At 40.7% G+C, this 11,336-nt stretch overlaps 1 protein-coding gene and 1 non-coding gene across 2 annotated transcripts; one reads left to right on the forward strand and one right to left on the reverse strand.

The window, feature by feature from the left end:
• Window positions 1-5,952: 5,952 nt before the first annotated feature.
• LOC130712818 (uncharacterized) lies at window positions 5,953-8,053 on the reverse strand. The gene is made up of 5 exons (XM_057562634.1): window positions 7,892-8,053; window positions 7,252-7,808; window positions 6,419-7,026; window positions 6,070-6,166; window positions 5,953-5,968 (listed from the first exon to the last, which is right to left on the reverse strand). The coding sequence occupies exons 1-5, from the start codon at window positions 8,051-8,053 to the stop codon at window positions 5,953-5,955; spliced, it is 1,440 nt and encodes a 479-aa protein (XP_057418617.1).
• A 130-nt stretch (window positions 8,054-8,183) lies between these two features.
• Window positions 8,184-8,290, forward strand: LOC130716379 (small nucleolar RNA R71). Its single transcript, XR_009011995.1, has one exon. It is a non-coding gene; the product is annotated as a small nucleolar RNA R71 (small nucleolar RNA).
• Window positions 8,291-11,336: the final 3,046 nt, after the last annotated feature.

The following is an 11,336-nucleotide window of genomic DNA, read 5'->3' on the forward strand; positions in this document are numbered from 1 at the left end:
TTGATGTATAAGAAAACATCAGAGTATAAGCCTTCAGGTTATTGTGATGCTGATTATGCTGGAGATAGAACAGAGAGAAAAAGCACTTTTGGAAATTGTCAATTTCTGGGAAGTAACTTAGTCTCATGGGCAAGCAAGAGGCAATCAACCATTGCACTATCCACTGCAGAGGCAGAATATATCTCAGCAGCAATTTGCAGCACTCAGATGCTCTGGATGAAACATCAGCTGGAGGATTATCAAATCCTTGAGAGCAACATCTCAATCTATTGTGATAACACTGCTGCAATCTCACTGAGTAAGAATCCTATCTTACACTCAAGGGTAAAACACATTGAGGTAAAATTTCATTTTATTAGAGATTATGTTCAGAAGGGCGTACTTCTTCTGAAGTTTGTTGATACTGACCATCAATGGACATATATCTTTACAAAGCCCTTAGCAGAGGATAGATTTAATTTCATTCTGAAAAATCTGAATATGGACTTTTGTCCAGCATGAAGATGGATCAGAACCTCTGACTATGATGCTTCTTTATCAGAAGATGTCTAGTTCAGAAGGTAACTCCATCAGAAGTTAAGTTCCCATTGGTGCTTACTCTGAAGCTGAGACAATAAACGTGTGTCAGTAGCTATGATACATCGTTCCTTGTGCTCGTGCTGACAATCTGTCGTAATGAGTGTTGATGTGCTTCTCTCCATCGTGTGATATGTGAATTAACTATTTGTTATGATGTCTTTAATTTTTAACCGTTGATTTTACTTTGCTTTTTAATCAACAACGGTTACTTTCAAAAACCACTCTGCACCCATGTTGGTCAATTCGCAAGTGTACGAATACCTCCGGGTTTTAAATTATCGAACCACAGGGAATTAGATTTCAAAAACCACTCTGCACCCATGTTGGTCAATTCGCAAGTGTACGAATACCTCCGGGTTTTAAATTATCGAACCACAGGGAATTAGATTTCAAGTTCAGTTTAAGATTCAAGTTCAAGGTTGAAAAGCAAGTAAAATTCAGTTTTAATAATTGGTTGTTTCTTGAGTTTGTAAAAGACAAGTAATCAAGTAATAAAGCGATTGAAAAACAGAGATGAGATTGCCTTGGGTTCTTGTTCAACTAATTCAGTTTTAGCAAACCTTCCTATTCAATTAATCCTGAGTCTCTCCTTGATGTTCTAGCCTAGATAGTCATCTATCGATGTCTCGTAAAGAAAACCCTTTCTAATCAAAAGATAGATTCAATTCCTTGATAACCTAAACATTTGCTAGAAACACTAAGCATACAAATCAGGCCAACAAACCCCAACCCTTTCTCTATTCGTAGCAGCAAGTATAGAAGGAGTAATCTCACAACAAGTCCCAATTCTATAACAAACTATCGTTATGATTATAGAAAAGTAAGAAGCTAGCATGCATCTAAGCTTGAAAGATAAAGCATAGAAGATAGATTCAAGGGTTTACTCAGAACATCATGAATAGAAAAGGATTGACAGCTAAAACATTCAAAGTCTTACAAAGAACCCAAAGCAAAAGGGGTTTTTAGCCAAACATGGCTATGAAATCCATGCTAGAAAATAAAGATAAAACCTGGAACATAAGACCTAGGGAAAGCTCCCAAAGCTCCAGAACTCAAGCTCTCTCTTCTAACTTATGAAAATATCATAAAATGACAAAAGGTCCCAAGAGAAATGTCTAAAAATCATTTTATAGGCAAAACAGGTCGAGTCTGGGCGCTCAGGCGCCAATTCAGAGCGCCTGAGCGCCAATTGCATGTAAAAACATGCTCTCTAGACCCATTTGGCGCCTAGGCGCCCATCCCCCAGCGCCTAGGCGCTTAAGCTCGCCTGAAAAGGGCTTTTTGGCTTCTGAAACTCCTCTTTTCAATCCTCTTTAAGTTTTCCATCAATTCCATGCTTATTGGCCTTCTTTCTTCTTCAGTTTCTGCTCTCCAAACCTAACCAACAAGTCAAGGAAGATTCTAGAAGCTCAAAGAGCTTATTAGCATAAGAGGTCCTTCATAAAACACAACCAAACCATGCAAGTCCTAAACTTTACTTAAAATGCAAGAAAACTCCCTATAAAACTACAAAATTACCAAAACAAAATAAAGACTAAAGAAAAGATAAATATGCATGAGAATGCATGAAACACTACATGAGACTCAACAAAAAGACTCAAAACTATCAAAGAAATGACCCCAAAAACACTACTAAAATAGGGTCATCACACCACTATACTCAACGACAGCTCGCCCTCGAGCGTAAATAACACTCGCTTGCCCTCAAGCGCAAGAAATGCTCCCAAACAAGTGCTCTCAACAAGGAATACTTCACAAGAAACAAGGGGACAAAGGAATCACAGCTAGTTCCAAGAGAAAGACCCGACAACCTACTTCATGCATCTTTTTAAAAGAGAAGAGAGTAGAGTCCATTCAAGAGAAACATATAGAACTAAAAATCCTAGGATGAGACGTTGATTTAGTGCACTGAGCACACTAGCAAGTTCATAGGTCCTGAATGTCATTCACTCAATGGCAACAAAGATCAAACATGCAAATATTCAAAGAGACTTTCAAAAGGGTTGAAACATTGGATAGGTAAAGCATGATGGTGGTTGGTCCCTAAGGAAAAACTAGGCTTTCAAGCACATTGAGTGTGGTCCTCTTCTAATAACCCCGGAGCTTACAACACACTTTTTTACAAGTCTCTTGCACCCACCTTTTCAAACTTTTTTCCTTTTTTTCCAACTCCAACTTTTGGTTAGGAGTCCTTTTTCTTTCCTCCTTTTTTTTACTGTTTTTTTTCTTTTTGGGGCAAGAGTCTATTTCTCATTTTTCCAGCTCCAAACAACACAACAAGGACAATCACTCCCCAATATTCCAACCCAAACATCCGTCCCAAAAACTTGGCTACAACAAATTCTCCAATAAGGCTCAAATGGGACAACTAAAGACAATGTTCAAACAACAAATTCAGAATCTCAAGAAATCCTACAAGTCTCAAGAATAAAGCAAGAATCACTAAGCATGCTATGAGTGAAATCAACGCAGAACCAAGAATTGCAAGTGAGTCAGGATCCTCCAGGGAATTTTTATGGTAAAGGGTCAAAGATAGACCCTTAATGGACTCACCTCGACTCCCTTCTCAAGACACACTCGGAAGACCGAAGTCTCCTCCTCTCTTCCCCAACATGCAATCACTCATCCTCGAAACAACAACAAGTATTCACAAAAGCATTTTCAAAAACAGCACTAGTAGGGAAGCAAATCTATAGCTAAAAGCATGTGAGTATAGGGAAGTAAAGACCCAAAAACAGAAACTTAAATAACAATGCATGATAAAAAGAAAAATAAAAGCTATAAAAGAGAAAATATGTAAGAATGCATGAGCTAAACTAACAGGAAGAGCTGACCTTCTTTACTAATTACCATGGAGGCCTTAGAGCCACCTCCTACTCCAGAATTTAGGCTTTCAATCCCTGCACAATGCAACAACCAAACAAGCAAAATAAAACAAAACTTGGGTTGTCTCCCAAGTAGCCCATTGTTATAGTCTTAGGTAGACTATCCCCCTTATCAAGGAGGTTTGAAAAACATGGTTTCCAACTTCAGAACCTCACCCCCTTGGTACCCCTTCAATCTCTGCCCATTCACAGTGAAAGTATTCTTGGTCTCTGGGTTTTCAACCTCAACAGCACCATGAGGAAACACCCTCCTGACCACAAAGGGTCCAGACCATCTAGACTTAAGTTTCCCAGGGAAGAGTCTCAATCTAGATTTGAAGAGCAGCACCAATTGCCCTGAGACAAATTCCCTATTCAAAATTTTCCTATCATGCCACTTCTTCGTCTTTTCCTTATAGATGCTAGCACTCTCGTAAGCTCGGAGTCGAAACTCATCAAGCTCATTCAATTGTAAGAGTCTCTTCTCGCTAGCAACTTTCCAATCAAAATTCAATTTCCTTATGGCCTAATAGGCCTTGTGTTCTAATTCCACGGGTAAATGACACGCTTTCCCAAAAACTAAGTGGAAAGGAGAAGTACCAATCGGAGTTTTAAAAGCGGTTCGGTAGGCCCATAAACATCGTCAAGTTTCCTTGACCAATCCTTTCTAGAAGAATCTACCACCTTTTCAAGAATACGTTTTAACTCCCGATTAGAAATCTCAATTTGCCCACTTGTTTGGGGGTGATAGGGGGTAGACACTTTGTGCTTAACACCATATTTTTCCAAGAGAGACTCGAAAGCTCTGTTGCAAAAGTGGGTACCCCCATCACTTATAATTGCCCTAGGTACACCAAACCTAGTAAAAATATTCTTTTTTAGAAAAGCAACCACCACCTTTGAGTCATTTGTTGAGAGTGCAGCGGCTTCAACCCACTTGGAAACATAATCCACAGCCACTAAAATATACTGGCACCCAAAAGAAGGTGGGAAAGGTCCCATGAAATCGATGCCCCACATATCAAACAACTCAATTTCCAAAATATTCTTTAGGGGCATCTCATTTCTCCTTGAGATGTTACCAGTTCGTTGACATCTATCACAACTCTTAACAAAAGCTCTACTATCCCTATGCAGCGTAGGCCAATAGAAACCACTTTGGAGAACCTTAGTAGCGGTTCTCTCCCCACTAAAATGTCCACCATAACTTGATCCATGGCAATGCCAAAGAATTTTCTCAAAATCAACTTCTGGGATACACCTTCGAATGACTCCATCAGAACAAATTTTGAAAAGGAAAGGGTCATCCCAGAGGTAAGATTTTGCATCATGCAGAAATTTTTTCTTTTGCTGCCATGTCAAGTCATGGGGAATAAGTCCAGCAACACGGAAATTAGCAAAGTGTACATACCAGGGTAGGGGTTCCTCGGTGGAAACAGCTAGGAGTTTCTCATCCGGGAACTCCTCTTGAATAGGTATTGGGCTGCACGCCCCACCTTCCAATCTTGACAAATGGTCTGCCACGCCATTGTCCTTGCCTCTCCGGTCAATGATCTCAAGGTCAAACTCTTGAAGGAGTAAGACCCATCGAATCAACCTTGGCTTAGAGTCCTGTTTGGCAAACAAATGCCTCAAAGCAGCATGGTCAGTATGAACAATCACTTTAAAACCCAAGATGTAAGGCCTAAACTTTTCACACGCAAAGACTACACCCAACAACTCTTTTTCAGTTGTAGTGTAGTTCCTTTGGGCCTCATTTAACACTCTACTTGCATAATATATCACACACAACACTCTTTCTTTCTTTTGACACAAGACAGCCCCTAAAGCTAGATCACTAGCATCACACATGATTTCAAATGGTAGAGACCAATCCGGAGCAACAATTACCGGGGCTGTAACCAAACTCTCTTTAATCGACTCAAAAGCTTTCAAACAATTATCATCAAAAGTAAAAGGTGCTTCCTTCTCGAGCAAGTTGGTCATAGGCTTAGCTAATTTGGAAAAGTCTTTAATAAACCGCCTATAAAATCCAGAGTGCCCAAGGAAACTCCTAATACCCTTGATGTTAGTCGGGGGAGGGAGCTTTTCAATGACTTCAATCTTAGCTCTATCAACCTCAATCCCCTTTTCGGACACCTTGTGTTCAAGAACTATGCCATCCCTAACCATGAAATGGCATTTCTCCCAATTCAAGACCAAGTTGGTCTCTTGACATCTTTTTAGAACCAAGGCTAAATTCCCTAGACAAGCATCAAAATTCGGACCAAAAACAGAGAAGTCGTCCATAAAAATCTCGATGCAAGTCTCTATCAAGTCAGAGAAAATAGCAAACATACACCTTTGGAAAGTAGCTGCGGCATTGCAAAGCCCAAATGGCATTCTCTTATAAGCAAACACGCCGTAAGGGCAAGTGAATGCCGTCTTCTCTTGGTCTTCCGGTGCAATGCAAATTTGGTTGTATCCGGAGTAGCCATCAAGAAAACAGTAATATTGATGCCCAGCCAGCTTATCCAGCATTTGATCTATGAAAGGCAAAGGAAAGTGATCATTTCTAGTTACCGAATTCAGCCTTCGGTAGTCAATACAAACCCTCCACTTCGTCACTTGACGAGTGGGAATCAACTCATTGTTCTCATTGGCAACCACAGTGATGCCTCCTTTCTTGGGAACCACTTGAACGGGACTTACCCATTCACTATCCGAAATTGGATAAATCACACCTGCATCAAGCAATTTGATTATCTCTTTCCTCACCACATCCTTCATGGAAGGGTTAAGTCTTCTTTGAGGTTGGACTATAGGTTTGTAATTTTCTTCCAACAAAATTTTATGCATGCATATCGCAGGACTAATACCTTTGATATCATCAATAGTCCAACCCAAAGCTGACTTGTGATCCCTCAAAACTCTGAGGAGTTTCTCCTCTTCCAAGGGAGTGAGAGCACTATTCAAAATAACAGGTTTATTCTCACCTTCCTCAAGATAAGCATACTTGAGAGAGGAAGGGAGTGGCTTGAGCTCACTCTTCTCCTCAATTGGAATCTCCTCATCCCTAGTTAACTCTTCTTTCCAAATGCTTTTAGTGGTAAGAGATGAGACAGATTCTAATTGAGATAGAGTAGCATTCACCTCATGATACAAAGAATCAAGTTCCCTCTCAAGATTTTGGTCCTCTATCTCTAACCCCTCCATGATTGTTGTTTGCAAGGGGTCCTTAATAGATATCCTAACAAACTCTTCACACACGAGCTCATCCACTACTTCACATCGGAAAACTTCCTCATCCGCTCGGTGTTTCAAAGAGTCAAAAATATTGAAGAGGACCTCGTCTTCACCTACTTTCAAAGTTAGAGTTCCCTTAGCCACCTTAATCTCAGCCTCACCAGTGGCTAAGAATAGTCTCCCCAGTATGAGAGGAACTTTAGAGTCCTCTTCCATGTCTAAAATGACAAAATCCACTGGGAAGACAAACTTATCCACCTTAACCACAACATCTTCAATGATCCCGTAGCGGGTTTTTAAGGACCTATCCGCCATTTGCAAAGAAATCAAAGTCGGGGTAACCTCACCTAAGTTCAACCTTTTAAACATACACAGCGGCATCAAGTTGATACTCGCTCCTAGATCACACAAGGCTTCTACCATAGTTAACCCCTCTATCTCCACCGGAATAGTAAAACTCCCGGGATCTCTCCTCTATTTAGGCATCTTCCTTTGCAAAATGGCACTACACTCTTCGGTCATCAAGATAGTTTCATCGACCTCACTCAACTTCCTTCTCTTACTGAGGATATCTTTCATGAACTTAGCATAGATTGGCATTTTCTCCAAGGCTTCAGAGAAAGGAATGTTAATGTGAAGCTTCTTAAAAATCTCTAAGAACTTAGAAAATTGTTTATCCAAATTTTTCTTCACCAAAGCCTTGGGAAATGGAATCTTGCGGAGTTCAGGAGTATGGGTATTTACAACTCTAGTCCTAGTGGGCCCTCTAGCTCTTTCCTCCATAACACCCTCATCTCTTTCTACCTCAGCTTCCTCACTTTTCTCTCCCTTAACTTTCTCCTCTGGCCCATGTAACACTCTTCCACTCCTAGTAGAAACCACAGCAGTATTTTCTTGCTCAGTCAAAGTTAAAGTTTCGGAAGAAAACTTACCTTGGTGATTCTCGGACATTTGCTTTGCTAGCTGTCCCAATTGACTCTCCAAGCTCTTGATAGCCATGTCATGGCTCTTGTAATTGCTCGATGTATGATCAATGAATCTCTCAATCAGCTCCTCAAGACTCTTCTTGCCAACCGTCTTTGCGGCTGGACAAGAAGCCCTTGTTCTGAGGTTGGAGCTTTTCCTCCTTGAGTCAATGTTCTGACCTTGCCACCATCATCATTGATAGTACACTGGTTACTATCATGAGATTCACCACAAAATTTTCACTCCAAACTAGTTACTCTCGCTCCAATTGACTTGGCATCCTGAATATGTTTCCGCATTTCCGCTACTTCCTCGGAGAGTTGCTTGTTGGAGGCTATGAGCTTATCATAAGATTCCACTTCAAAAGAACTTCTTCGGATTTGGCGTTCATTCTCGGAGTTCATGGCTCTCATCGCCATTTTCTCTATCAAATCATACCCCGCTTGTGGGGGAAGAGCATCGAACTCCCCACTTGAAGCTGCGTCCAAGCCAAACCGTGATGAATATAGTAACCCATCATAGAACTTCGCCACACATTCAGCTTGGGTGAGATTGTGTTGAGGACATTTCCTCAAAAGCTTCTTGAAATGCTCCCAAGCCTCGTAAAGATTTTCATCTGAGGATTGTCTGAACGTCATGATGTCATTTTTCAATTTCCTCAAGAGGGACCTTGGGAAGAACCTTGTTGTGAATTTTTCTGCAAGGTCTTCCCAAGTAGTGAGACTCCCTTGAGGTTGTGAGTTTAGCCAATCCTCTGCTACGCCCTTCAAAGAGAAGGGAAATAGGCTCAACCGGATTGCTTCTGAAGAAACATTCACCACCCGATAAGTGTTGCAATTCCGGATGAACTTCTCCATATGAGCATGAGGATCTTCCGAGGAACCTCCACCATATTGGCTTTGGCTCACCATGTTGATGAATGCCGGTCTTAATTCAAAGTTCCCCACTGCTTCGGGAATGACAATACTTCCGGGATAGTCAAAGCTCATGGACCCCGAAGTTAGTTCCCGAAGAGTTCGGTTGGCATTCTCAACTTCTTGTTCACGCAAGCGGAGGGTGATACCCTCTTGGATCCTTGCCTCAATGTGGGCTTGCATCTCCTCCTCTGTCATGCGGCCACCCATGGTGGTGCCCCTCTTGAAAGCACCCTACGTATGACACTCAACAGAGAAAGATTAGTAGCACCAATTCTAGACAAGTTAAAACTTAAAACTTAAACCAAAAATCGCAAACCAATTCCCCGACAACGGCGCCAAAAACTTGTTGGTCAATTCGCAAGTGTATGAATACCTCCGGGTTTTAAATAATCGAACCACAGGGAATTAGATTGCAAGTTCAGTTTAAGATTCAAGTTCAAGGTTGAAAAGCAAGTAAAATTCAGTTTTAATAATTGGTTGTTTCTTGAGTTTGTAAAAGACAAGTAATCAAGTAATAAAGCGATTGAAAAACAGAGATGAGATTGCCTTGGGTTCTTATTCAACTAATTCAGTTTTAGCAAACCTTCCTATTCAATTAATCCTGAGTCTCTCCTTGATGTTCTAGCCTAGATAGTAATCTATCGATGCCTCGTAAAGAAAACCCTTTCTAATCAAAAGATAGATTCAATTCCTTGATAACCTAAACATTTGCTAGAAGCACTAAGCATACAAATCAGGCCAACAAACCCCAACCCTTCCTCTATTCCTAGCAGCAAGTATAGAAGGAGTAATCTCACAACAAGTCCCAATTCTATAACAAACTATCGTTATGATTATAGAAAAGTAAGAAGCTAGCATGCATTCAAGCTTGAAAGATAAAGCATAGAAGTGAGATTCAAGGGTTTACTCAGAACATCATGAATAGAAAAGGATTGATAGCTAAAACATTCAAAGTCTTACAAGGAACCCAAAGCAAAAGGGGTTTTTAGCCAAACATGGCTATGAAATCCATGCTAGAAAATAAAGATAAAACCTGGAACATAAGACCTAGGGAAAGCTCCCAAAGCTCCAGAACTCAAGCTCTCTCTTCTAACTTATGAAAATATCATAAAATGACAAAAGGTCCCAAGAGAAATGTCTAAAAATCATTTTATAGGCAAAACAGGTCGAGTCTGGGCGCTCAGGCGCCAATTCAGAGCGCCTGAGCGCCAATTGCATGTAAAAACATGCTCTCTAGACCCAATTGGCGCCTAGGCGCTGGGGATGGGCGCCTAGGCGCTTAAGCTCGCCTGAAAAGGGCTTTTTGGCTTCTGAAACTCCTCTTTTCAATCCTCTTTAAGTTTTCCATCAATTCCATGCTTATTGGCCTTCTTTCTTCTTCAGTTTCTGCTCTCCAAACCTAACCAACAAGTCAAGGAAGATTCTAGAAGCTCAAAGAGCTTATTAGCATAAGAGGTCCTTCATAAAACACAACCAAACCATGCAAGTCCTAAACTTTACTTAAAATGCAAGAAAACTCCCTATAAAACTACAAAATTACCAAAACAAAATAAAGACTAAAGAAAAGATAAAAATGCATGAGAATGCATGAAACACTACATGAGACTCAACAAAAAGACTCAAAACTATCAAAGAAATGACCCCAAAAACACTACTAAAATAGGGTCATCAACCCACATTCTCCATCACTTATTTTACTCTCTCTCTCTCTCTTCGGTTTGCAAAACCCTTAATCCCCACGATCTCTCTCTTCATTCATCCTCTCTCTTTCTACCCAAACCTTCAACCGCTTCAGAAATGGTGAAATCCAACAGAGGTGAAACCGTTGAAGGAAGGAGATTTCCTGTCATGGTGGTGGGTCAGGCTTCCGGTCAATCAAGCTCCACAACTCAGAGAAATCAACTAGAAGCTCAAGCTACAGGGCAGATGATTCCTCTTGCACAAAGGGGTTGTGCTGTTACATGTGTCTACTCTCCTGATGAACTCTAGGTTCTTGCTGAATGGAGATTTGATCTTGACAACATTGCTGCCAACGGTTTGATCTTCGTCCTGAAGTAAAAGCTCAAGGCTGAGAAGAATACTTCAACAGGCTTCGTGGTCCAGTCTACATGAAGTTGGTAATGGAATTCTGGAAACATGCCGACTGTGATGACAACCAAGTGTGAAGGTATGAAAAACGGTAGAAAGGGGGGGGGGGGTTAGAATAACGTTTTCAGAATAAAACTTCCACCTTAAAGATTTTGGCAAATCTTTCGAAGCGAATTAAGTGCTAAAGATAAGAGATAGAAAAGCACACAAGGATTTTATCCTGGTTCACTTGATAAATCCCTCAAGCTAATCCAGTCCACCCGTTAAGGTGATTTCTTCCTTCTTAGAATGAAGGCAATCCACTAATCATGTATGTGTTACAACTGCACTTGAAACCTACAAGTGACTAACAATACACTGACTTAGCTCACAGTAAGATTCACTCTCTTAGTCTTCTCTAGGATCCGATCAACCTTGATCTCCTAAAGGCAAACTATACAACTGTATATGAAGTTCTTGTTTACAAAGAAAGTGCTTCTGAAAAGCTTATAGTAAACACAATGAAATTCAAGATGAAAGAAAGCTTGGAAGGATTTGAATATTTCTTGCGCGTGTGTGAATGCTTCTCGCCGCTTCTTTCAATCTTCAGCCTCTATTTATACTCCAAGGATTAGGGTTGAACGTTGCATGGAAATGCTACCGTTGGAGGGCAGTTTTGGAAATTCCAGCTTCTGTTGTGGCTGAGGATGTTAGGTAG

This window comes from Lotus japonicus, chromosome 4, assembly GCF_012489685.1.
Source record: "Lotus japonicus ecotype B-129 chromosome 4, LjGifu_v1.2".
Classification (NCBI taxonomy): Eukaryota; Viridiplantae; Streptophyta; class Magnoliopsida; order Fabales; family Fabaceae; genus Lotus; species Lotus japonicus.